This window comes from Leopardus geoffroyi, chromosome E3, assembly GCF_018350155.1.
Source record: "Leopardus geoffroyi isolate Oge1 chromosome E3, O.geoffroyi_Oge1_pat1.0, whole genome shotgun sequence".
NCBI lineage: Eukaryota > Metazoa > Chordata > Mammalia > Carnivora > Felidae > Leopardus > Leopardus geoffroyi.
Genome location: NC_059340.1, coordinates 37540335 through 37562007, shown reverse-complemented (window position 1 = coordinate 37562007; position 21673 = coordinate 37540335). Strand labels below are relative to the sequence as shown.

The following is a 21673-nucleotide window of genomic DNA, read 5'->3' as shown; positions in this document are numbered from 1 at the left end:
TATCTATCTATCTATCTATCTATCTATCTTTCTATCTATCTATCTATGGATCTTGAAGGGAAGAGGGGGTTTTCATGAAGCATCTTTTGGGAGCATAAACTTCTATAGCTGTAAGAAGCATCAAATCATCAGATAACCTGGCCGGAGACTGCCCTTTTTGGCAGCTGGGGGGTGGGTGGAGTGGAGGGAGGCTAAGACCCAGAGAACTGAAGCAAGTTATCAAGAGTTCAAATCCAAATCTCCCAACTCCCTTGTCCAGGGCTGTTTGCATCACAGCATCAATGACCTGGCTTAAAATATGCACCCTGACGATAGGGTCTATCATTTATCCAACTAAAAACACTTATGCTTTGATTTTAAGTCACTTTCCTTTTTCTTGGTACTCTGTACAAATGAGGAAGAACTCATCAGTATTGTCCTTATGAAATTTTTTTTGTTGAGATTGGAAGATAGGGGAAAATAATCTCCAAGCTTGTTAAATAAACCCTAATTCATCGAACTTCTCTGCATAGGACTAGTTTCTGCTTTTTAAACCTGATTGTTCTTTCCTTTTTTTTTTTTATGCTCATGCTTGTGTCTGTCACTTACTGGCTGTGTGACTGTGATGAAGTTATCCAATGTCTCTGAGGCTCAGTGTTTTCATATGTATAATGAGAATGGTGCCTACCTCATACAGTTGTCATGACTAGATGGCATGACACATATAAAGCAATTAGCAGTGCCTGGCTGTATCAATTGTTAAAAAGTGTTAGCTCTTTAAAAATTATTTGCACAGAATAATGAACCTCTTCCCAGGTGGGTAACATCTGTTGGTGATTTTTTTTTTTTTTTCTCTCAGACTGATCTGGCCTGCATCCCATCCTATTGCTAGGATTGTTCGCAGACACTTTGCTCTTCTAACCCTCCCTGCTCTGCCACCCCCACCCCCCCGCCATATATGTACACACAAAGCCTGTTACACACACACTTGGATACACACAACACAGGCTTTCCTTCTTAGTGACAAGTAATAGAGGATAGTAAGTGTGGGTGGTGAGAAAGAATGTGAGTCCTTGCTTCTCAGCTCATTTATTCCCCAATATTTTCCCTGCTCTGAACTAGGATGGAAAATGTTGTGTTTGGAGTTAGTGCATCTTGGGAGTGGTAAGTGTAGTGTGGACTTCAGTATTAACCCTTTTGATCCCTTGTCCCTTCTAGAGGGCTCAGTGCCCAAATCAGTCAGATGTCAGAGCTGAGACAAGGTATCTCCAGGTGGTGCTTGTGCCTTGGACCCACACAAACTGTGTTTTCTTGGCCAGCTGGATTGTGTCCCTGTATCTGTCATAGAAACTTCCTTGGGCACAACTTTGACATTATTACAGAGGTGCTTAAATAGCATTAGGTAGAATGGTAGAGAAGGAGAGTGAAAGAGGGAGGGTGAGAGATGGAGGGAAGGAGGAGCAGAGAAAAGAGGAGCAAGAGGGAATGAGAGGGATGAACGGGGAGAGACAGTGAGTCAGAAACCCAGTCACCCACAGGTCTGAAGGAAAAAGCGAGTTTTGCTCTGGCCGTGGTGCTGAAGCTTAAGTCCTGCTGCAAGGGATTGGAAATCAGTGACACAGCCAGCGAGGAAAGGGGTATGTGGCTCTGGTCATTGGGGATTATGCATTGATAAGAATAGGAGGAAGTCCAGCAGGAAGAGAGGAAATAGTAGTGCACATGTGCAAGAGGGAGAGAGGGAGAGAATAGTATATGGAGAGGAAAAAGTTGTTTACATACCAATAGCAGTGGAATGACCTAGGTGAAGGAAGGGTCAAAGGCTATGGTCGGTCTGTGATGGGGAGACAATGTATATCTTTTTTCAGAAAGATTTCCACTCACTTCCCCAGGATCCTTAAATTATATGTGTGTGTGTGTCTGTGTGTGTGTGTGTGTGGGGGGGGTGTACATGTATGTAAGAACCGAGGTTATTATTTCCGATGGATTCTACTCAGCATTGGGGGCATTGCTTGGAGAATAATCTTACTCATGCCCATAGAATAGCATGGTAATAAAGTCAGGGCACAAACACAAGTGGCCTTGCCCACTGGGACTTTTGCTGAGGGTTGACAGCTCTGTGGAGGAAAAGATGAGAGTCACTTCTGTCTTAGGAGTCTTTGATCCTTGGTCAGCCCAAGGGATGGGGGAATTTCCTACTCTATTTGGATAATCAAGGGCATCTCCCAACCCATGTGGTTACTATTTGTTTTTTTCTTTCTAATCTTCTCAAGGTAGCAAGGGGCTTGCTGTTTACCCTCTGTGCTTCACAGGGACTTTCTAGGGACCTTGCAGCCCTCCACCAAGCCTCAGGACTTTCCATGTAGGAAGATAAGATACTGAACAGGCGGCTGCATTGTGTCTTGGAGTTCAGGGTCAGAAGGCAGATGTACTTGGGTTCAAACCTTATTTCCCTCAATTACTGTGGGATTGGGTGAACTCTCTTCACCTTTGTTTTGTTGGGAAAATGGGTGTGGCTGCTTCTGGGTGGTGCATGGTACTTGAAAGTAAGAGAAAACTAAGGATGAGGCTTTTGCTAATGTTAACCCTGGAATTACTACTACAGGATACCTTGTGGTATTTGCTGGTCCTAAACAGTCAAATCAGCCTAATCTTATAGTGGTCACCAGAAAATTCTGGGAGGTGATGTCACCGAGAGGTTAAGAGCATGGACTCAAGACAGACAATTGAAATGGAAGTCCCAGCTCCATTTCTTACTAGTCGGGTGACCTTGGATCAGTTGTTTAACCGCTCAGAGCTTCAACTTCCTCATCTGTCAAATGGGGAAAATAATGGTAATGATGATAATATCCAGCTCAATGGGCTATTGTGAAGATTTAATTAGCTAATATACCTGAAGTGTTTAGAACAGTGTCTGACACCCAGTCAGCTCTCAAAAACATCAGCTATTATTATTTTGCTAATATTACTATGGCTTTTATCAACTGGATGGCACGTGGAAGTAACTTGTACTCTCTATCCTCAGTCTCCTTATCTGAAAAATGGGGCTGCTGCTAATAATTACTTCATACAGTTAGTATGAGAAAGAAATGAGATAATTTATATAAAGTGCCTCACATGATAGAGACATCCAAATAATGACATTTAACTCCCCCCTTTTTTTCTTGGTCATATTTAAGATCAAACTGTATTAAATATTAGAGCAAATGCATAGTTTGGTGGTTCTTGCCTTTTTTTAGGGGATCATGGAACCCTTTGTAAATTTGAATGCAGAATTATATCTTCCTCTGAGAAAAATGGAAATAATGTACATGTAATTTCAGCAGGTTCAATAGTTCATGAGCTATTATGGGTTTTTATCCCATTGCCCACAAAACCTCCTTTTAATCTCCCCTTCACACAATGAATTGCATAGAGTTTTCTGGAAAAAAATGTGCTGCACAAAAATGAGCCCTTAAGCATCAAGCTCTGGTGATTCTGAGATGTTGAGAGTCTGAGGACCCTAGAGGGCTTGGCTGGGGATCTGTCCAGAAGCTTTTGAGCTCAAGAGCCCTGCCTACCCCAGAACTCATTGTACTCACTCTCATCACTGTCCCGTGGCCCTCTCTGGGGCAGTCTCTTGGCTCAAGATGATGGTGTTCGGGAGTGGGGGCACTGCCATCCTCCCCTCCCAGTGCTGTCTCTTGTGCACACAGGCTTTGTGGGTGCTGCCTTTAATGCTGTCTTCTCTAAACTCTGCAAGTTATGGTGTGGTTGTGCCAAGGAGAAGGCAGGGATTTGTCTTTGTTGTAAGTGTTGTGTGTATATTAAAAGGCTCTTGCAACAATCGGCACTTCATGGCAGAAACAACGGGACATAGTGCGTACTCACTTAGTAAGAACACGAGGAGGGAAGATTTGGATAATCCAGACAAATATTCATATGCCTAAGATGCCTCTAGGAAGGGCTGGCAGGAATAGTTTAGATAAACACTGATGTCTGATGTTTGTGCTCCTCTCTTGGCAGATGTCTGCTCACTGATTTGGTTCAGAACTGAGGAGGGAAAAATTTGGGTGCTAGGGAGTGTGGCAGACACCCTCAGAAATGCTGTGTGTGGATTAAGTAGATGAAGAGCTGTATTGCAATGATTCTTGGGAGGAGGAGAACTGCCCCCGCCCCCCTGCCCCAAGATTCTAGTCACATCGCAGAATTAAAGGATAGATGGGCAAAAAGTAACATTTTTGAACCTGGAATTTGGTGACTTGTTGGGATATCATTTGCATCTTGATAATGTAAAAAGAAAATTTAAAAGTAAGAATAAACCACCAGCAGGATTATGCCCTCATGGTGAGGCTGATGGAAAGCTTGTTAATGGCCCTGGTAGGAACTATATAGGTCCTTGCGTAATTTACAGGTGCAAGATGTACAGATACATACCCATTCCAAGTGAAGTAGAAGCTGAGAGTCTATAAGCGAGGATACATGGCCACATGGGGGTACAGTTTGGGAGGAGAAAGCTACCCTGTCCCAGGTGAGTACCAATGGAAGTAAGATAGCATTTATGGGATTCTCAGTAATGGTGTGGAGCTGTACAAATCCTGACTCTTCAGTACAATTGGAGTCATGGCTGACATTGGGGGTCATGACTTATAGCCAATGGATATACTATAAGTGGTATGTAGGTGGTACAAAGAGTTACATGTCTTGTGGGACAGTTGTTTGAAGAAGTTATGGGTTTGGAGGGGTCAGTACCCTCTGTTGGGGTTTCTCATTGGAGAGAAGGCAGCAATGCCTTGGGACCAGGGGTCTGTCCTTATGGGGGTCAGTGCCTGGATAGCCTAACAAGATGCTTGTCTCATCTTGATGGAGTCCTGGCCCTCAGCTAACAAACCAAGATGGGCGTTAGTGGGAAGATGGTGGTCCTAACTGCTGAATTCCTCCCTACACCTCCCAAATGGTTAGAAGTTTACAAGAGGGATTTCGGCAGGGAAGCTATGGGGTTTATGTTCCTCATGGCCTCATTCATGACAAGCTTCAGATGTCAGACTCAGCTTCTTTGGCTGACCTGGCTCAAGCAGAGGAGGTGGCTGTCCAACCCCCTGCTCTTTGTCTTTGACTTCCTAACTTTGGCTGTTAGTCTCATCCTTATTCAGTCTCCCTCCTCTCAACCATCCCATCTAAAGTCTTAGGACCCTCCAACTTCAAGGCCAGACTTGCCTTCCCTCTAAGAAAAGCACATGAGTTAATGATAGTTAAAAGTAGATACACTTTCTTTTCTTTTAAGACTTTTTTAAAATTTGAGTGTAGTTGATACACTATGTTACATTAGTTTCAAGTGATACACTTTCTTTTTGAGCCCTTATTATGCATCATGCTAAGAGCTTTATATGCATACTTTTGTTCAATTCACAATAATCCTCATGAGGTACTGTTATGCCCATTTTACAGATGAGAAAACTGAAGCTCCCGAAGGTCAGTTTCCCTGCATGAGGTTGTGTGGTTAAGAGTGCAGCCAGAGCCCCAATTGAACTCTGTCCCCAGAGCCCCAGCTGAGCTAACCTGCCCTCTAAGTCCCACTGTAGAAGGGTGAGAATTTGGACGTCTTTGAGACCCACCAAAGGAACTTCTCTGTCACTACCCTGTTTACCTTTGTCTGGCTGAAGCTGGCTGACCACAGCTAGGCTAGGTTTCATAACCGGTGTCGTGGGTGCTCTTCTGCTCATCTCTTGCCCTCCTCACTTCTGCACATGCTTACTTGCCTTTGCCTGAGGCCAGCCACTTTCCCAGGTGAGGGTAAATGGGCTTACCTTTGTTCTGGCCTTTACCTCACCTTGACCATCAGATCTAGTCAAGCTGCTGGGAAGCTGCTTGGTAAACTCATGCCCTTTCATTTGATGTCAGGTCTTGTGACCTTTTGATTGTCCCTAATTTTCCTGCCTAGCTTCAAATGCTGCAGAAAATGGCATTGACATTATGACCCTGGGCCAAACTGGAAGTGTGGAAACCAGAGTCCTGAATTATATTTTCCTCCTAGAAATGTCAGACTGTTTTGTGGTTAAAAGCACAGTCTCTCAGTTGGACAACCTAGGTTTGAATCCAGCTCTATCACTGTGTAATAACCGCAATGGGTTTGGGGTCCCACCAGGTCCACTGTGAGACAGTAGAGCTAAAACTCTATTGGTCATCTGACCTACATAAGCCCTACTCTTGTGGATCCCAGTGATGTTTTGGATCTCCTAGAATTAGTGTTGGTTTAGAGCCTGTGTCCAGTGATCCTGGAAATGTCTGATTTTTTCCTTTTCCTCAAGCAGTCTCTCTGGGAAAGGGCCATAGGTACCTTTGGGGAAGGCTGTGAAAAAGATGAACATTATACAATTTTTGGCAATGTACCAAGATCCTTCCTCAAGGGGACCAAATCTCTCTGGGTCTGTAAGCTGGCTCAAGTTTGGGAGCTGACTGAGGGGTAATGGCTGCTTTTACAATTCAAGTTAGACTTTTGTTCACTTGACCTAGAACTCTTCTCATTCAGATCAGTAAGAATTCAGTAGGCTTCCCATCTATTCACTTCTAGGAGCACTATACCATGCCTGACTTCCCAATGCCATTCTTCTCTGCGTGTCAGACTGTCTTGATTTCTGCTTTACTGTACTGTCCATGGTAACCATGCCCACTTTGCCTTTGGCCATTGAGTGCTGCCACTTGGCTTCTGCCGTCTGGAATCCAGTGACCTCAATGCATGTCAGTGGGAACAGTTCTCACTATCGTGTGCCTTGGGCATGTTGCTCACCCTCTTTATATCTTGGTCTCCACCTCTGCACAGTGGGGATAATGACAGCGTTGTTGTGAGGTTTAGATGAATTAATATGTGACAAGATGAATTAATAAGAGGGTCTCAAAGCCCACCTGTGGTTATTAGAACTATTTGTGCCAGTGGGGAGAGAAGGGATGGAGGAGAGACCAAAGGACCAGAGCAAGAGGGGGAAGGTGGAGAATGCAGAGAACCCTGGGTGGAAGAAGATCCCTACTTATGCAACAAATACTTCTTGGGCACCTACTATGGGCCACCCACTTTGACAGCTTTTCAGCATAAAAGCATGAACAAGGCAGAGGAAGTGATGCCTGAAGGAGCTTAGTGGGGGAACAACTGAACAAGCAATTGCAGCATGGTCTCAGTGCTTGGTTGAGGAAGCTCAGGGAACGTAGGAGACTGACGTTCACTCAGCCTTCCGGGACACAGTGTTAACACTTATATGTCCAGAAAGTACCTCCTAGTTCAACTAACACAGCTGAGGAGGGAGTCCCACAACGACATTAAGGGCATGTTGGGGCACACTTAGGTTTATCAATCCATCATTGCAAAATATTTCTCAAAGTCTCCTCCCTTTGTCCATCAGCACTGCTGATGTGCTGAGTCCCTGCAGTGTTCCTCTACCTGGTCTGGCCTTGCATGCCTGGTCCCTGGCAACCTCTCCATCCACTACACCTCTCTTCCCTCACCCACCCTGTTGCAGCCCCACTGGCTTCTTGCTGCCTTTATCCCAGCCTCTGGACTTTTGCACATGCTATTCCCTTTGCTGGAACACCCTTTACCTGGGAGAACTATTCATCTTGTACATCTCCATTCAGTGTTCATTTCCTCTGCCCCTTTCCCAGCAGCCCCAGACCTGCTGAGGCTCTGTTGTTTTAGGTTCCCTTGTTCCCAGCAGTCCTCTGTTGCAGTCCTTCACCCGTTGACAATGTCAATTAACACTTTCCCCACCAGGCACCGGGCTCCACCTGGTCGGAGACAATGCCTGCCATGGTCACTGTTATAATTCCCTCTCACACGCAGTGCCTGGCCCATAGTGATGCTCAATAAACATCCTTGATAGGTAAGCACAGCTTTGCAAGGTGGTGTCTCTACATTAAACCCATCACTCTCTTGATCTGTTCAGAGCAGCCTGTTTTCCAGCCACCTCTAAATCATTCAAGATGCAGAATAGTATCAAAGACCAGGGTGTCTGTCCTCGCAGGGGATTCGAGAAGTGGATGTCTGTCTGTCCCTTCTCTCCTCCCTTCCTTGGTCAGGGAGACCATGGGGGTGCGATTTGGGGGCAGGGCTTTGCCAGAGCGGGCCTGGCCCCTGGCAGGTGAGAGGAGCGCAGGCCTCTTCCACGCGTGCCTGCGTTTTGCGTGAGCAGCCAGAAGGGGGCGGCAGAGAGACAGGAGTGGTCCACGGAGGAGCCCAGCTCGGAGCCGAGCCGCGCGAACCCACCGAGCCCGCGCTCAGAAGCCCGATCTCCCACCGACAGGCCGCTGGGTTCGGAAGGCTGCTGGGTCCTTTCTCTTCCCCAAGTGCAGGCAGAGCCCCCTGGAGCCATGGCCAGCCCTTCTGGCAGCCCCGAAGACTCGGGCAAGCTCAGAGGCAGGGATGGCTGGCAGAGGCGGGAGGAGGAGGATGCCCCTCCGGAGGAGAAGAGATTGAAGCTGGGGCTGGAGGGAGGAAGCGCAGCGCAGGAGGAAGGAGAAGACGCGCCACGTCTGGGCAGGGAAGAGACCGGCACCCAGACAGGTGGCGAAGGCAGAGGTGTAAGTGAGCGGGGGCTCAGGAGGGACGGGGGCTAGAGGTGGGGTGGGGTGGGCGGGGATGCTCCCCGTCGGCAGTCAGGTCCAAGTTGATAATTGGGCAGCAACTCCTGCAGGCAGGCGCGGTGTGACAGCTCGTGGGGACCTCCAGAGAAACTAGATGCTTGGTTGTTGGTCGCAACCCCCTTCTTGTTTTTGTAGCATCGACTTGCTGATTCTCCCACGCCGTCGTTGTATCTGGCTGGGAGACCCATGGGTTCTGCGGTTGGCCAAAGAGGGGAAGAGGAAGCCCTGTGTCCTGGGGGCCCCCTGAAGGGGAAGGAGGTGAAGGGAAGGAGGGCTCTGAGCAGCCCTCACCCTACACCTCCCTCCTAGACAGTGCTGTTTTAGGTGTCTTTTTGGGACTTTACTCCGGTGTGTGTTTCCCTCACCTGGTAAGGGGTTTGGGTGGGAAATGCCTCAGCATAGGTTCTGCCAGACCCTGTTCTGTCAGCATGTGGGCTGGCAGCAGCTCGCCCTGCCCCTCACCTGCCCTGTATCTTCCTGTCATTGTTCCCCATTCTGGTTGGGCAGTGAGAGTTGAGAGAGAAAGCAGGTGGCTTCCACCCCCAAGTCACTCTTCTCTCCTTATCCTTTCAGAGAGGGACAGTGAGGCAAAGTTCTGTGCATTCTCTCGGGTGCTACCTGGCTGTGGTCCCTGCTGCCTGAGGGTATGCGTGAGGGTGTTTTGTTGCATACGTGCATGGTTACGTGAGTCACTAGGCATGTGTGTGATGGAGGTCAGTGCCCCGCTTGACCCCTTGGTTCCCGCTTTCTGCTTCTTCTCTTGAATCTTCCAATTGTGACCTGGTTGACCTTACATTTGGGGAGCACATGAGTCTGGAGGACAGATGAGGGTTGGCTGGATAGCTGTCCCCATGGCAAGGGCTGCTACTTTGAGAGTTTTTAATGGATAACGGGGTTGACCTTTTTGTTTCTTACAAATGTTTTTATTCTTGACCATTTGCTTGGCTGAGCTTGTCTTAAAAATTTGATTAGTGGCTAGTGAGCCCTGTGAGAGAGTTCCCCTTCTTTCTCTGAAATCCACATAGCCAGCTGCTGCCTGCCTCCGTTCACCTGGCTGCATCAAAGCCCAGCCGACCCGGTGTGGGGCTGCTCCCAGGCACTGCTTCGGAGACCTTACCTCCCTATGATTGTGATTGTGTTCAGATTGTGGGCCACTTGGACACCAGAACCAGGTGAATTTCTGTCTCAGATGCCAGAAGAAGGATAATCCTTATGGAAGGCTTATTGGGACACATCCCATGGAAAGAGTGAGAAGGATGTGTCGCAGTGTGGTGAGAGGAGAGGCCCTGTCAGAAACATGATTATGGGGGCAGTGCGGTGCTGAAAGTTTTACTGTTGGAAGCCCCTCTCTCTATCACTTCCCTCGTTACTTGGGACTTTGCCAAAGACCAGGATATGAGGGTGGGAGGAAGTGACCCAAGTGCAGTGGGATGCCTAGGAATGTGGGTTTGAATCCTGGCTCTGACCTTCCTTTGCTTGGTGACTCAGGGCGAGTCACTTAACCTCTCCGAGCCTTGGTGTCCTCACTGGCGAAATGGATATGTCAGCAGGCCTTGTTTCACGGGATTATTATCCCTGAGATTAAGTAAAGGTTATCCATAGAAAGCACTTAGCATTAAGCCTGACACATAGTATGTGCTCAGTAAATGTGGTTTAGTACTGAAATTCACTCCATGCAGCTTGCTTGCTGTCATCTTTAGTTCTGGGGGTGCATCACAGGAGATGAGGGTCTTAGGCCAGAATCTCCACATTAAGTGCTTTCTGAAGGTTAAGAAATTATGTGCAGGTGATGAAACTTTTAAAAGGCAGAAACCCTATTGAACTTTTTGTTTCACAAAGAGAAATGGGGATGCCATGTTTAAAGGACTATGTCATAACTGGACAGAAACTGTCCTTGTTTCCTGAGCCTGAATCCAATTTTCTCCTTTTGGGGCCCCTGGATCTTCTGGAGGAAGTCACCCTTCACGGTGGTGGTATCTTGGTTTTCAAGTTTAAAGGTTGGCCGAGCCCGTGCTTCCCAGAATGCCTGTCAGACAGATTTCTCCTCCCTTGTAGTTTCTACAGGAATATTCTCTTTAAAGAGCCCAGGAAGCAGTTTCGGGCTGGTGCCAGAGCAGCAGCTATTTTTTTGAGGAGGAGAGCCCATTTCTTCACTCACAGACCATGTCCAAATGGAGAAAGAAGGACAGAATGCTTTTTCATGAGATTTTTGTCTGTGTAGACCATTAGCTTGGCTAAAATGTCAAAAACATCCTTGTTCTTTAATAGCAGCTTATTTTTAGGTACAGATCATTTTGGGCTTTTCTCTGCAGAAGCTGCATGGATATCACCTCCCTGTCCATGTTGTATCTAGATGTTTCTAAAGAATAAAATACCCCTTCCCTTCACTGGGTCCGGAGCTTTGGATGGCTGAGGTTTACATGTGACTGGTTATCCTTCAAAGTGGCTCCCAGGCTTGGCTCTTGCCTTTAAGGTAGGGGGGTTTCTTTCCTCTGGTGGTTGCTACGGAGTGCTTTGAGGAGATAAAATGGGGCCTCAGGAGCCATCTCAGTGCAGAGCTCTGCTGGAGGTGTGCCAGGAGGAGGGTGTGTGCCTAGTGAGGGCTGATCCCCCACCAGGGATCAGAAGTTTCACAGACTCCTTTTGCCCCCTCAGGACCAGTGCTGCTGAGAAGGTATCAAAGAACCAATCCTCCCAGAGCCTTTATTGACTCCTTTAAAGTGACCCCAGGGTGAGTCTGGCCTGCAGCAATTCCTGGGGGTAGAGAAGGGTCTCTTCTCGGTAATTGGTTATCAACCTTAGTTGTCTGTTCAGCTTTTCTCAAGATCTGGAAACTTGGCATAGACTTCTGGGTTGTGCTGGGCAGAGCTGAAACCCCCTGTTGGAATCCCCATTCAAGAGTCCCCAGGATTGAGACCAGAGTGGGGAGGTTATCATCTGTAGGGGTCCCCCTACAGAGGAGAGTCCAGACTGCCGGTCTCTCCCAGCTCACTGGTGATAGTCTGCACCTGAGTATCTCAACTTTGGCACTAGTGACATTTGAGGCCAGATCATTTTGTGTTGTGGGGAGCTGTCCTTAGCAGCATCCCTGGCCTGTAGCCACTGGATGGCATTAACACTGCCTCTCCATCACTAGTGTGACAACCAAACATGTCCCCAGACATTGCCAAATGTCTAGGGCTTGGAGAGGAGGCAGATGAAATACCTTGTCTGAAAGCCACGGGTCTACACTTGTAAAACTGTTTCAGAGAGTAGGTGTTAAGTTTGGGTCCTTGCTGCACCACTTATGAGCTATGTGGCCATGGGAAATTTATTCAATTTTTATGGGCCTCAGTTTCCTCATCTATAAAATGGAGAGAGTGAGATAGAACCTCAATGGGTTGTTATGTTGGCATTCAATACAATTACAAGATAACAAACAGAAATGGTTTAGGAGAGCACAAAACAAATGGTCAATTCCATTTTTACTTATTTGGGTGAGTCAGACTCTGTCTCCCATCCCCTTATCCATTTGGTGAGGTGTGAGGGAGGAACATCATCCACCAAAACCTCAGATTGGATTTGTGTAACATCTCTGCTTTCCACATGGAATTCACCAGTTTCTCTCCAATTTCCTCCTTGGTTTTCTGGGTCCAGGATTCCAGGAGGCAGGGGTGTGGGCAGTCAGAGCGGGTGGCACTCGCTTCACTCCCACACGGGAGAATTCCAAAGCTGGCTTGCCACGACAGGGCTTTTGGACCAACATCTGGGTTTCTGGATTCCCATTTGAGCACAGCTGGACTCCACAGGGCTGACGCTTTCTCTGCTGAAATATAGATATTTCCCTGGCAACAATCTCTCAAGCTGACATGAAGACATGGCCACCCACCGGAACACGGTGCTGCATGGGCTCTCCTATAATTTGTGAGGCAAGCTTCTGAGGACTGCAGTGTGGAAGTGAGAAATTGTAGGAGGTTCCCTCATTCTCCAAGGGCCAAAAGTGGGGTGCAGGTTGGTGGTGGAGGGTCCTCCAAGGAGGAAAAAGGCATGGAGGGCATTCCTTTCTGTTAGAACAGAGAGGTACAGGCCACACACTGGATGGCTCAGATTCTTCTGGGGAGGCAGGTGCCTCTGTGCCTGCATGCGTTTTGGATTGTGAGCTGTGTAGCCCTTAGCTATAATCATTTCAGAAACATTTAACCCCAGTGCTGGCAAACCAGGGCTTGGTTTGGACTTCTCAGCTAGAGAGATGCAGACTGCTGGGCGATATTCTCCTGATTCTTTTCGTTTTGGTGAGATGTTTGTTGTCTTTTTTTGTTCTCTGGAACATGATTTGGAGCTGAAGGAGCAGGAGAGAGACCAGTTTGGGCGCTGAGACAAGGGTCTATGTCAGGGATGTGGTGGCTGTGATGGTGGTGATGGTAGAGAGTGGAGTTGCGTGCCTGAACAGAGGAAAGCTTATGAGATACATTAAAGACTTCAGCATGTATTTAGTGTGGCAATGAGAAAGAGTCAGGGTCAGACTGACTTCCAGAATGGCAGGGAAGACTATGAATTTGGTTTTGGACTTTGGCTAAGGTTGCTCTCAGACCCAGGTGACAATGTCTAACAGGATAGACAGGTCTGGGGCTGGACATTCAGACTTAAGAGTCATCAGTGTAGATGGTACTTGAGGCCGGGGGACACCCGAGGTTGACTGGGGAGAGAGTGGAGAGGCAAGAGGAAGGGATTTGGTATAAGCCTGAGGAAATCTTAATGATGAGGAGAAGAATCCATGAGAAGCATCAGAGGAGCAGCAGGCAGAGGATATGTGGCTCCACAGACACGAGGAAAGGGTGAGGGTTGATTGTGTTAAAGAGAGCCTGTTGGATTTCACATATCATGCTCATGAGGTCTTCAGGGAATTTAAATGGAGGCTGGTTTGTGTGTGTGTGTGTGGGGGGGGGGGTGTGTACCAGGATTTACCCTAAGTCTGGGTATTCCAGCACCCAACCAGGGTGTGTGCCCCGAAGCAGGGAACACTCATGGTCTTGACTCTTGCAAAACTATAGTTTGTATTCATGAATTCTGTCCTCCTTGCAACACTCAGCTGTCACTTTTCCAGGACCCAGTCTTGGTGGAGAGTCCTGCCCTGGCAGTGTTCCTTAGCATAAGATGGTGCCATTAGGAGAACTTCACTTCTCAATACTGAGGGCCGTTTTCATTCCTTCTTTTCATTCCTTCTCTAAGTATTTGAGCAGCTCCTATGTGCCAGGTGCTGGTCTAGGTGCTAGCCTTCAAGATGGTTCAGTTCCTTTTCTCTTGGAGAAATTGCTCTAGTGGTGGGGACAGACTCTGGTCTATGGGCCAAAGGTGGCCCCTTCCTTGTGATTGTAAATAAAGTTTTATTGGCACATAGCTGCACCTATTCATGTACATATTGTCTATGGCTGCTTTCCTGCTTCAATGGGAGAGTTGAATACTTGGGCTCACAAAGCCAAAAATATTTACTCTGAGAATCTCAGGTTAAGGGACTTTGCACCCTCATGGTGTCCCATGCGGTTTATAAGTACTGCTGCCTTTGAAATCTGTGCAGCTCTGAGGAGGAGTTGCAAAAAAAGTGCTCAACTTGCAGGACTCCAATGGAGGGGGTACAGGTCTCCCACTCTCAACTTTATTGGTCTTTGGTGTCAGGGGCAGGACTGGGGTTTTGAGTGAGCTTTCCTCACCCCTGTGGCAGGGCAGCAGGCTAGCGTCATCCAGGTTTTGGATGGGGGAGACAAAGGTGGAGGTGGGGAATAGTGACTTGTTCTCCTCCTAAGCGTTTTCCTTAGATGGGTCCTTAGCCAGTGTTTGGTGTCCCACTTTGCACAGCTGCCCAAATCCAGTGAGGTCAGCCATCTTGGTGCTGTGAGCCTGGGGTACAGAGCTTCCAAATCACCAAGAAGAGATAAAAAAGATGGTTTTTGCAAGCACAAGAACTCAGGTTATTGAAATTAACATTTCCCCCCCAAGTTTTATAATGTCTGGGCATGCATATTTAAGCGTCTGCCTCAAAAGCTCTCACTAATAAGCAGATGGTGCATTTAATTTCCTTTTTTTGTTCTCTGAGCAACATACAGCTTCCTGCATGGTCCTCCTTGCAGGCAACTGTACATAGGGGTGACCAAGGACTTCTGACCATCAACACAGGTCTCTAGAGGCTGCTGAGAGCCCTGTATTCCTGGGGCTGTTCCATGGAGGGACTGGTCTTTTCCTTCCTTTTCAGCCCCAGCAGAAAGTTGTCATGTTACTCACAGCCCACAGGGCTCCTGTGTTTGCCTCTCCAAAGAATCTTGGCTGCGTCTGACCCCCCGTACCTCACCAGCTGGAGAGTAGGGGTTCCAAGGAGGCTGGGGGTCCGAGGGTGCAGCCCCAGAGCCTGAGAAAAGCTGCTGGGAAGAGGATCCAAAAGGATGGTAGGGGCAAAGAGGAGAGCTCGGGTGCAGAGCAAGGACCTTGAAGGCACAAAGGAGAAAGCTGGGATTTTTAAAAACAGGGAAGAGCAGACAGCTTTAGCATGGTCCAGGTATGGCTGGGCTTTATGAATTTTACTTGTTTTCTGTTTCCCTAGCTTCTCTCTCTGTGTTCCAAGGTGTCATAGAACACTTGCGGGGGCTCTGAGAAGCTCTGGGTTCCAATGGTCTTTGGGGAATGCAGGGACTGCGCCGAGGGTTTCCTTGGCTCTGTGCCTCTTCTGTCCAGGCCTCCATTCCCGACTATGTGCAGACCTACCTTGCATCTCAGACCTCCGTCCTGGAGAAACCTGGAAAGGCTTGTGCCTGTGCTGTGGGGCTTGTGTCTTGTGTGTATGGATAAGAAGACTTTGTGACTTGGAAACCTCTTGGCTTGAACTGGAAAACCTGGGAGGGAAAATCTATGCCCTCTTAATTTTGCTTTTTGCTTCCGTATTCTGTTGACCTGATGGAGCTATAAGCCCTGGTGTGCAGGAATCAGGCTGGACAAAAGAGTCCACTTGGTCTGAGTATAATTTTGGGGGTTTTGTTCTGCTTATTAAAACTACAGATTATAATTTATTCATTGTAAGGAATTTAAACAATACCATTATATATAAAACAAAAAGCAGAACTCCTCCTTTGTTTCTCTTCAATCTTTAAAAAATTATTTTTAAAATGTTTATTTATTTTTGACAGAGAGAGAGAGAGAGAGAGAGAGCGAGCGTGAGTGAGCATGAGTGGGGGAGGGGCAGAGAGAGAGGGAGACACAGAATCTGAAGCAGGCTCCAGGCTCTGAGCTCTCAGCACAGAGCCCGACGTGGGACTCGAATTCACAGACCACAAGATCATGACCTGAGCCAAAGTCGGACGCTCAACTGACTGAGCCATCCAGGCACCCCTGTTTCTCTTCAATCTTGCTTCTCAGAAGTAACACTGGGAGGGGTTGAGGTATATCCTTCCACACCTTTCTTTGTGTGTGTGCAAGCATGTATATCTGCACACAAATTGTTTAATTTTTTAAAAAGTTTATTTATTTTGAGGGAGAGGTGGGTAGGGAGGGGCCAAGGGGAAGGGAGAGAGAATTCCAAGCAGGCTCCGAGCTGTCAGTGCACAGTCTGACACGGGGCTTGATTCCATGAACCGTGAGGTAATGACCTGGGCCAAAATCCAGAGTCGGACACTTAACTGACTGAACCACCCAGGTGCTTCTAAATTGTTTCATTTTAATCTTTTAAAAATACAAATGGGATAATGCTATAGTTATTGTTTGGAAAAGCCTCCTTTTAACTCAGTGATGTATATCTTTGACCTCATTTCATGTTGGAACCTGGATTCCACTGTCCTTTCCAGCCAGTTATTGTGCTGTGAGGATGCACCGTACTTTCTTTAGCCAGCTCTATACTGATAGGTCTCTGAATGGTTTCTGCTTCTTCCCTATTGCAAATGGTGTTGTGATGAATATTCCAACATACATCACTTGATTCTCTGTGCCTGTGTTTTTGTAAGATGTTCCTAGGAACAGGATATCCAGATTAGAGGGTGATCTGTGCTGAAATTTGTATCCTGGTTAAGTATGTTTCCCTGCTGCCAGCTCTCCAAGGCTCTACATGATGCTATCCTCTATGGGGATCATTCTCCGAAGCCTGAGGGCATTGGTCAGAATGGCATTCTCTGCCTCACTTTCATCTAGGTCAGTCCACACCCTGGTACCACCCCTAGCAGGGACTCTGGCTTCCGACTCTAACAGGTGGCTTCACTCCAGACGGAAAATTCCCTTTCCCAGACATTCTTGGTGATATTACTGCAAGTTCCAAAGTTGGCATTTGCCTCCTTCAGGCCTTGCCACTCCCTACCTGTGTGTGCTTGAGTAAGCTGATTTTGTTCTGGCCTCAGTTGCCTCAAAGGTAAATGGTGAAAATATATAATAATAATGGCTGCCTCCCTGGGCTGCAGGACTCAGTGAAGTAACCACCACTTCCACACACTTGGCTTGTTGTGCACACTCAGCAAGTGCTGGGAGGTCATTGCTGAATGACAGCAGGCCAGGCTGTGGCTTGACCAGGGGCTGTGTCTTCAGTACCAAGTCTAGTGCCAGGGCCTTAGGAAATGCTCAGCCAGTGACTGAAAGGCAGGGACAGAGATTGGGGCAGAGGCAGTAGGAGCAGACCAAAGGAAACGAGGCTCCCACTAGATCCCCAGATGGAGGACTCCAAGATGACCCTGCAGTCTTAGAGCCCCTGCGCCTTTCCCATCCTCGCCAAGGCCTATTGGAGTCTGCTGTGTCTTCCAGGCCAGAGCCCAGAAGCCTGAACTGGGCAGGTGCTGGTCAGCGTCCTGCTGTATCATGGCACCTCCACTCCCAACTTGGACCTGGATGCCAAGTGTCCCTGAGTTGGTAGGGACTCGGCTTGTTCTGAGCCCAGGGACAAAAAACGGGGAGATGTGGACGGATAGGGACCCCCATTTTGGCCCTTGCCTTTTCTCTTTGACTTTGGATACTGCAAGACTCACGTACACTCAAGTGTGTGTGTGTGTGTGTGTGTGTGTGTGTGTGTGTGTGTGTGTTTCTTTCTGTATGAGTTTCCAAGTCTTAGGTTGTATGGCACTAGGGTTGCCAGTTAAACTTGAGTTCCAATTAACAAATTTTTTAGTATAGGTATATCCCAGTGCAACATTTGGGACATAAAAGCAATTCATTGTGTATCTGAAATTCAAGTTTAACTGGCGCCCTGCCTTTTTACTTGCTACATCTGGCAATTCAGTGTGTGGGGTGACAGTGTGTGTTCGTGTGTCTCCATATGAAGGACTGTCTGTAAGCACAAGGATGGGGATCAATTGAGAAGACCCTTCTGGAGTGCTTTAGTGGCCTAGGGGCAGGTGGGTTGGATACTCCAGCCCCCACGCCTGGGCAGTGCTCCCTAGCATCTGCCTTCTGTCATCTCTGTTAGTTTCCCTCCCATGTCTCTCCAAACACAGGGGCAAGAGCTGCCCCATCCACCCTTGTTTGGAGCACAGCTGCCCAGCCAGACGAGATGCAAACAGTTCGCAGATGGCTGCAAAGCTTTCCCCAGTTCCCTCTGCAAGGGGGCTGCAGATGAAACGGAAGTTCTGATCCTCGCTGCCTCCCCCTTCCAGAAAACCCGGGCCAACAGCCACCGTGTTGCTGCTTTACACACTCCTCCCTCCTGGCGATTAAACCACATAGTGTTTTGCCAAACAAATAAAACCCTTCATTTCCACCATAAACTTGTTCACACGCGCAGGCTGATTGATCCACCAGTGTGCCTGATTCATCAGCCCTTTCTCTCAGGCGGCAAGAGGCTCTTCTCTCCCGCGCTGGTGAAGAGCTGCTTAATTTCCATCTGAAAGACTCTCAGTAGAAACCAACCACAGTTTTGAAAGCTGCTTCCTCCCGTTTTGCAGATTCCGTGTGGTTCTTGATATTTGATCTTGACTGAAATCGTCCTGGGCCCTGCCCCAGGTATCACAAGCCTAAGGGTGCATTTGTGTCCAATTGGCTGGAGGGGGAGGGGGAGCTGTCAAGGAGAATGTTCAACGTGGCCTCTGAGTCCATAGCAGCCTTTCATGGGAAATACCACCAAGGAACTTTATCCCTCCTGTTTCAGAAGAAATTACAGTTTAGTCATTTACTGAATTTGTTATAGACAGGGTCTCAGTTTCCTTGCAACTTCTCTGTGAGGCTGGTGCTATGATTATTTGCATGTTTATTTGCTCTCTCTAGTCTCTTTAAAGCTCCTTTATTTGCAATGCTGTTTTCTGCCACAGGGCCTTTGCACACCCTGCTCTCTCTGCCTAGAAAGCTCTTTCTCCCACTCCTTCACCTGGTAAACATCTCATCTGTAAGCTGACTTACCACTGTCTCAGGGAAACCTGGCCACACTGACTCAGTCACAGCAAATTCCTGATACCTGTTCTCATAGTATCAGGTGTCTTTCTGTTGTAGGTCGAAGCCCAACTATAGCCACCTATTTCTTTGGGCATGATATTTGATGAATAATTGACCCCTTTTACACTATAATCACAATGTGGGTAGGGGCCATGCTTGTTCATGATTACCATTGTCTCTGGTGTTTAGCATATGCTCAGCTAGAATTTGATTAATGAATGAAGCATACCCATTTTATAGATGAGGAAATGGAGGACTAGGAATATTGCATAATTTGCGTGGTGTTACACAGTCACTTAAAGATGGGGCTGAATTAGAATGCACTGGGTTGGTCTCTGGGCACATACTATTAACCACTTCACTGTGGCAGCTTTCCAACAGCAGAAGTGAGAAAGAACACATAGAACACATATAACCAGAATCCTAGAAGTCCTTTAGTAGATGGTGTCAGGAATGTGCCTGTCTATGAGCCTTCTTAATGTATTGCATACAATGTCCCATGTTTCTGACTTGTCCTTAGCAAAGACCTTAGTAATATTTGAAGCACAGTTATCAGTGTGGGAGGATGGATGTTTATAATTTTGAAAAAAAGAGTTTATATCATATTTAGCTTGCGTCTTCCATGGCCCCTTGATCTCTAGCTTCAGTTATGCAAAATCCACACTGTCTCTCTTGATAGCTGTTCAACTTCTTTTCCCTCTTCAAGTTGGCTTAGAACTTAATCCCATGACTGAGGCCTGCTCCCTATACCTATTCCTTATACGGGTTGACGTGAATTTTGTCAATAACTGTTCTAGTTTTTGGTGAAGGCCAGATTGAAGGAAAGCCTTGAAAGGTGAAGATACCTGATGGGCGGGTAGTCACTTGAGTTAATCCAAAGGTTGGAATAAGGGAAGGGGTGCCTAGGTGGCTTAGTCGGTTAAGCGTCCGACTTCAGCTCAGGTTATGATCTCATGGTCTGTGAGTTTGAGCCCCGCATTGGGCTCTGTGCTGACAGCTCACAGCCTACAGCCTGCTTTGGATTCTATGTCTTCCTCTGTCTCTCTGCCCCTCCCCCACTTGCACTCTGTCTCTGTCTCTCTCTCGAAAATAAATAAACATTAAAAAAATAAGAAAGTAAAAAAAAGGCTGACCTGGAGGATTGGAGGAGTCTCAGAACTGAGGGTCAGGCCCAGATAGAGAAAGGGATTGAGCATGCCAGTGTGAACTGTGAGTATTGGATACCCACCCCCCTTCTCCTCATGGTTAGGGAAGACTTGATGAGCCTGCTTAATTTGATGGAGGGATTGAAAAATCTTTCAGTGGAACTGTCCTGGAATGACAGCAATGTGACATAGTCAAGTTATTGATTATTGATTGCCAATTTGTCATCAGCTCTACAACTTTCAGTTATAGTTGTAATTTGCATTAATTATTAATTCAGGCTTTGACTTTCCTAATCAATAAAGGGGGTGTTCAGAGAGCAGTGACTAAGGCTGAGCACTGTCCAAAATGATGGGTATTTCATGGGCAAGTCTCCTCACCCACCCACCTGCAGGTGGGGAGAACTTCTTTGGTTTTTTAGAGGACCCTGAATAAATGGGAAATAATGCTGCTCAAGTCTTCCTCCCACCACCCATCTACCCACACATCTATCCATCTATCCATCTATCCACCATATACCCACCCATCCCCATCTACCCATTCATTCACCCAGCTACCCACCCATCCATCCACTCATCCATTCATCCATCCATCTATCCGTCCATCATCCGTCCATCCATCCATCCATCCATCCATCCATCCATCTTCTTGAACCTTTGTTCATTTATTCAACAAAGACTTATTAACCAACTAATAGATTCTGGGAAGGCACTGACTCTAACGATTAAGAACATAGGCTCTGAAATCTGACTCCATGGGCTCAAACTGAGTTTCATCACCGCCTAGTTAGCTCTTTGGCAAGATATATAACTTCTGTGTGGTTCCATTTTCACATCTGATAACTGATTGTTAATTGTTCCTACTATTACTATTGCAGATATAGTGAGGATTAAATAAGATGCCACATAAAAGTACATCATTCACATTCAACAGACATTAAGTTTCACCTTATTAATTTTTGTTGGTGCTGCAGGTAACATGGTGAGCATAAGGCAGATATGTATTTGAATACGCTACAACCTATATTGTGGTAAGTTCTGTAGTAAGGGAAGGCCAGGCAGTTATAAGGGACCCTGGCGCAATATTGGGGGTTTTAGGAAAATGTTCTCTGAGGATTTGCTGTGTCAGCTGAGTCTTGCAGGATAGGTAGGAGTTGGCCTCTTGCATGGCGATCCCAGACAGTGTGTGACCAAGTAACCAGTCCTTGCAATGTTGGGTCCCGGTCCCCACTGGCAGAGGTGAGTGACCCAGTCTTCCTGTCCCCTCTGCTGGAAGTCCACAAGGTCTGGGAGTGGCTATTAGGTAGGGGGAAAGGGCTGGCAATAACAGTGGCCTTCACCTATCATCGCACTCCCTCTGTGGCATCTGGAGGGCTGTGCCTAGTCTCCTGTCTGCAGAGTGAGGTCAGGCATACCAAGTCTGCTTCTCTCCTGGGACTGTCAGGAGGATAAGATTAGATGGCAAGAGAGGGCCCTTTGAAAATGAAAACATTCTATTTGAATGCAGAGTGTTCTGTGACTGTGATATTTTCTGTCCTGTGAAATCATCATTGACCCTGAAAGCATCTATTCAAAAAACCAAT

The 21673-nt window shown here is 47.2% G+C and overlaps 1 protein-coding gene across 19 annotated transcripts in view; it reads left to right on the top strand.

Annotated features, from left to right (window-relative positions):
• The first annotated feature begins 8225 nt into the window (after positions 1-8225).
• RBFOX1 (RNA binding fox-1 homolog 1) overlaps positions 8226-21673 on the top strand; it is a 2066775-nt gene continuing 2053327 nt past the window's right edge. For 3 of the 19 annotated variants that reach the window (XM_045461754.1, XM_045461744.1, XM_045461752.1), the window contains exon 1: positions 8238-8523. In XM_045461754.1, the coding sequence (XP_045317710.1) occupies positions 8314-8523 (210 nt within the window). In that variant the 5' untranslated portion in view covers positions 8238-8313. Of the gene's footprint in view, positions 8524-21673 lie in introns of all 19 variants that reach the window. The other 16 variants (XM_045461746.1, XM_045461748.1, XM_045461747.1 and 13 more) reach the window with 10 other exon arrangements.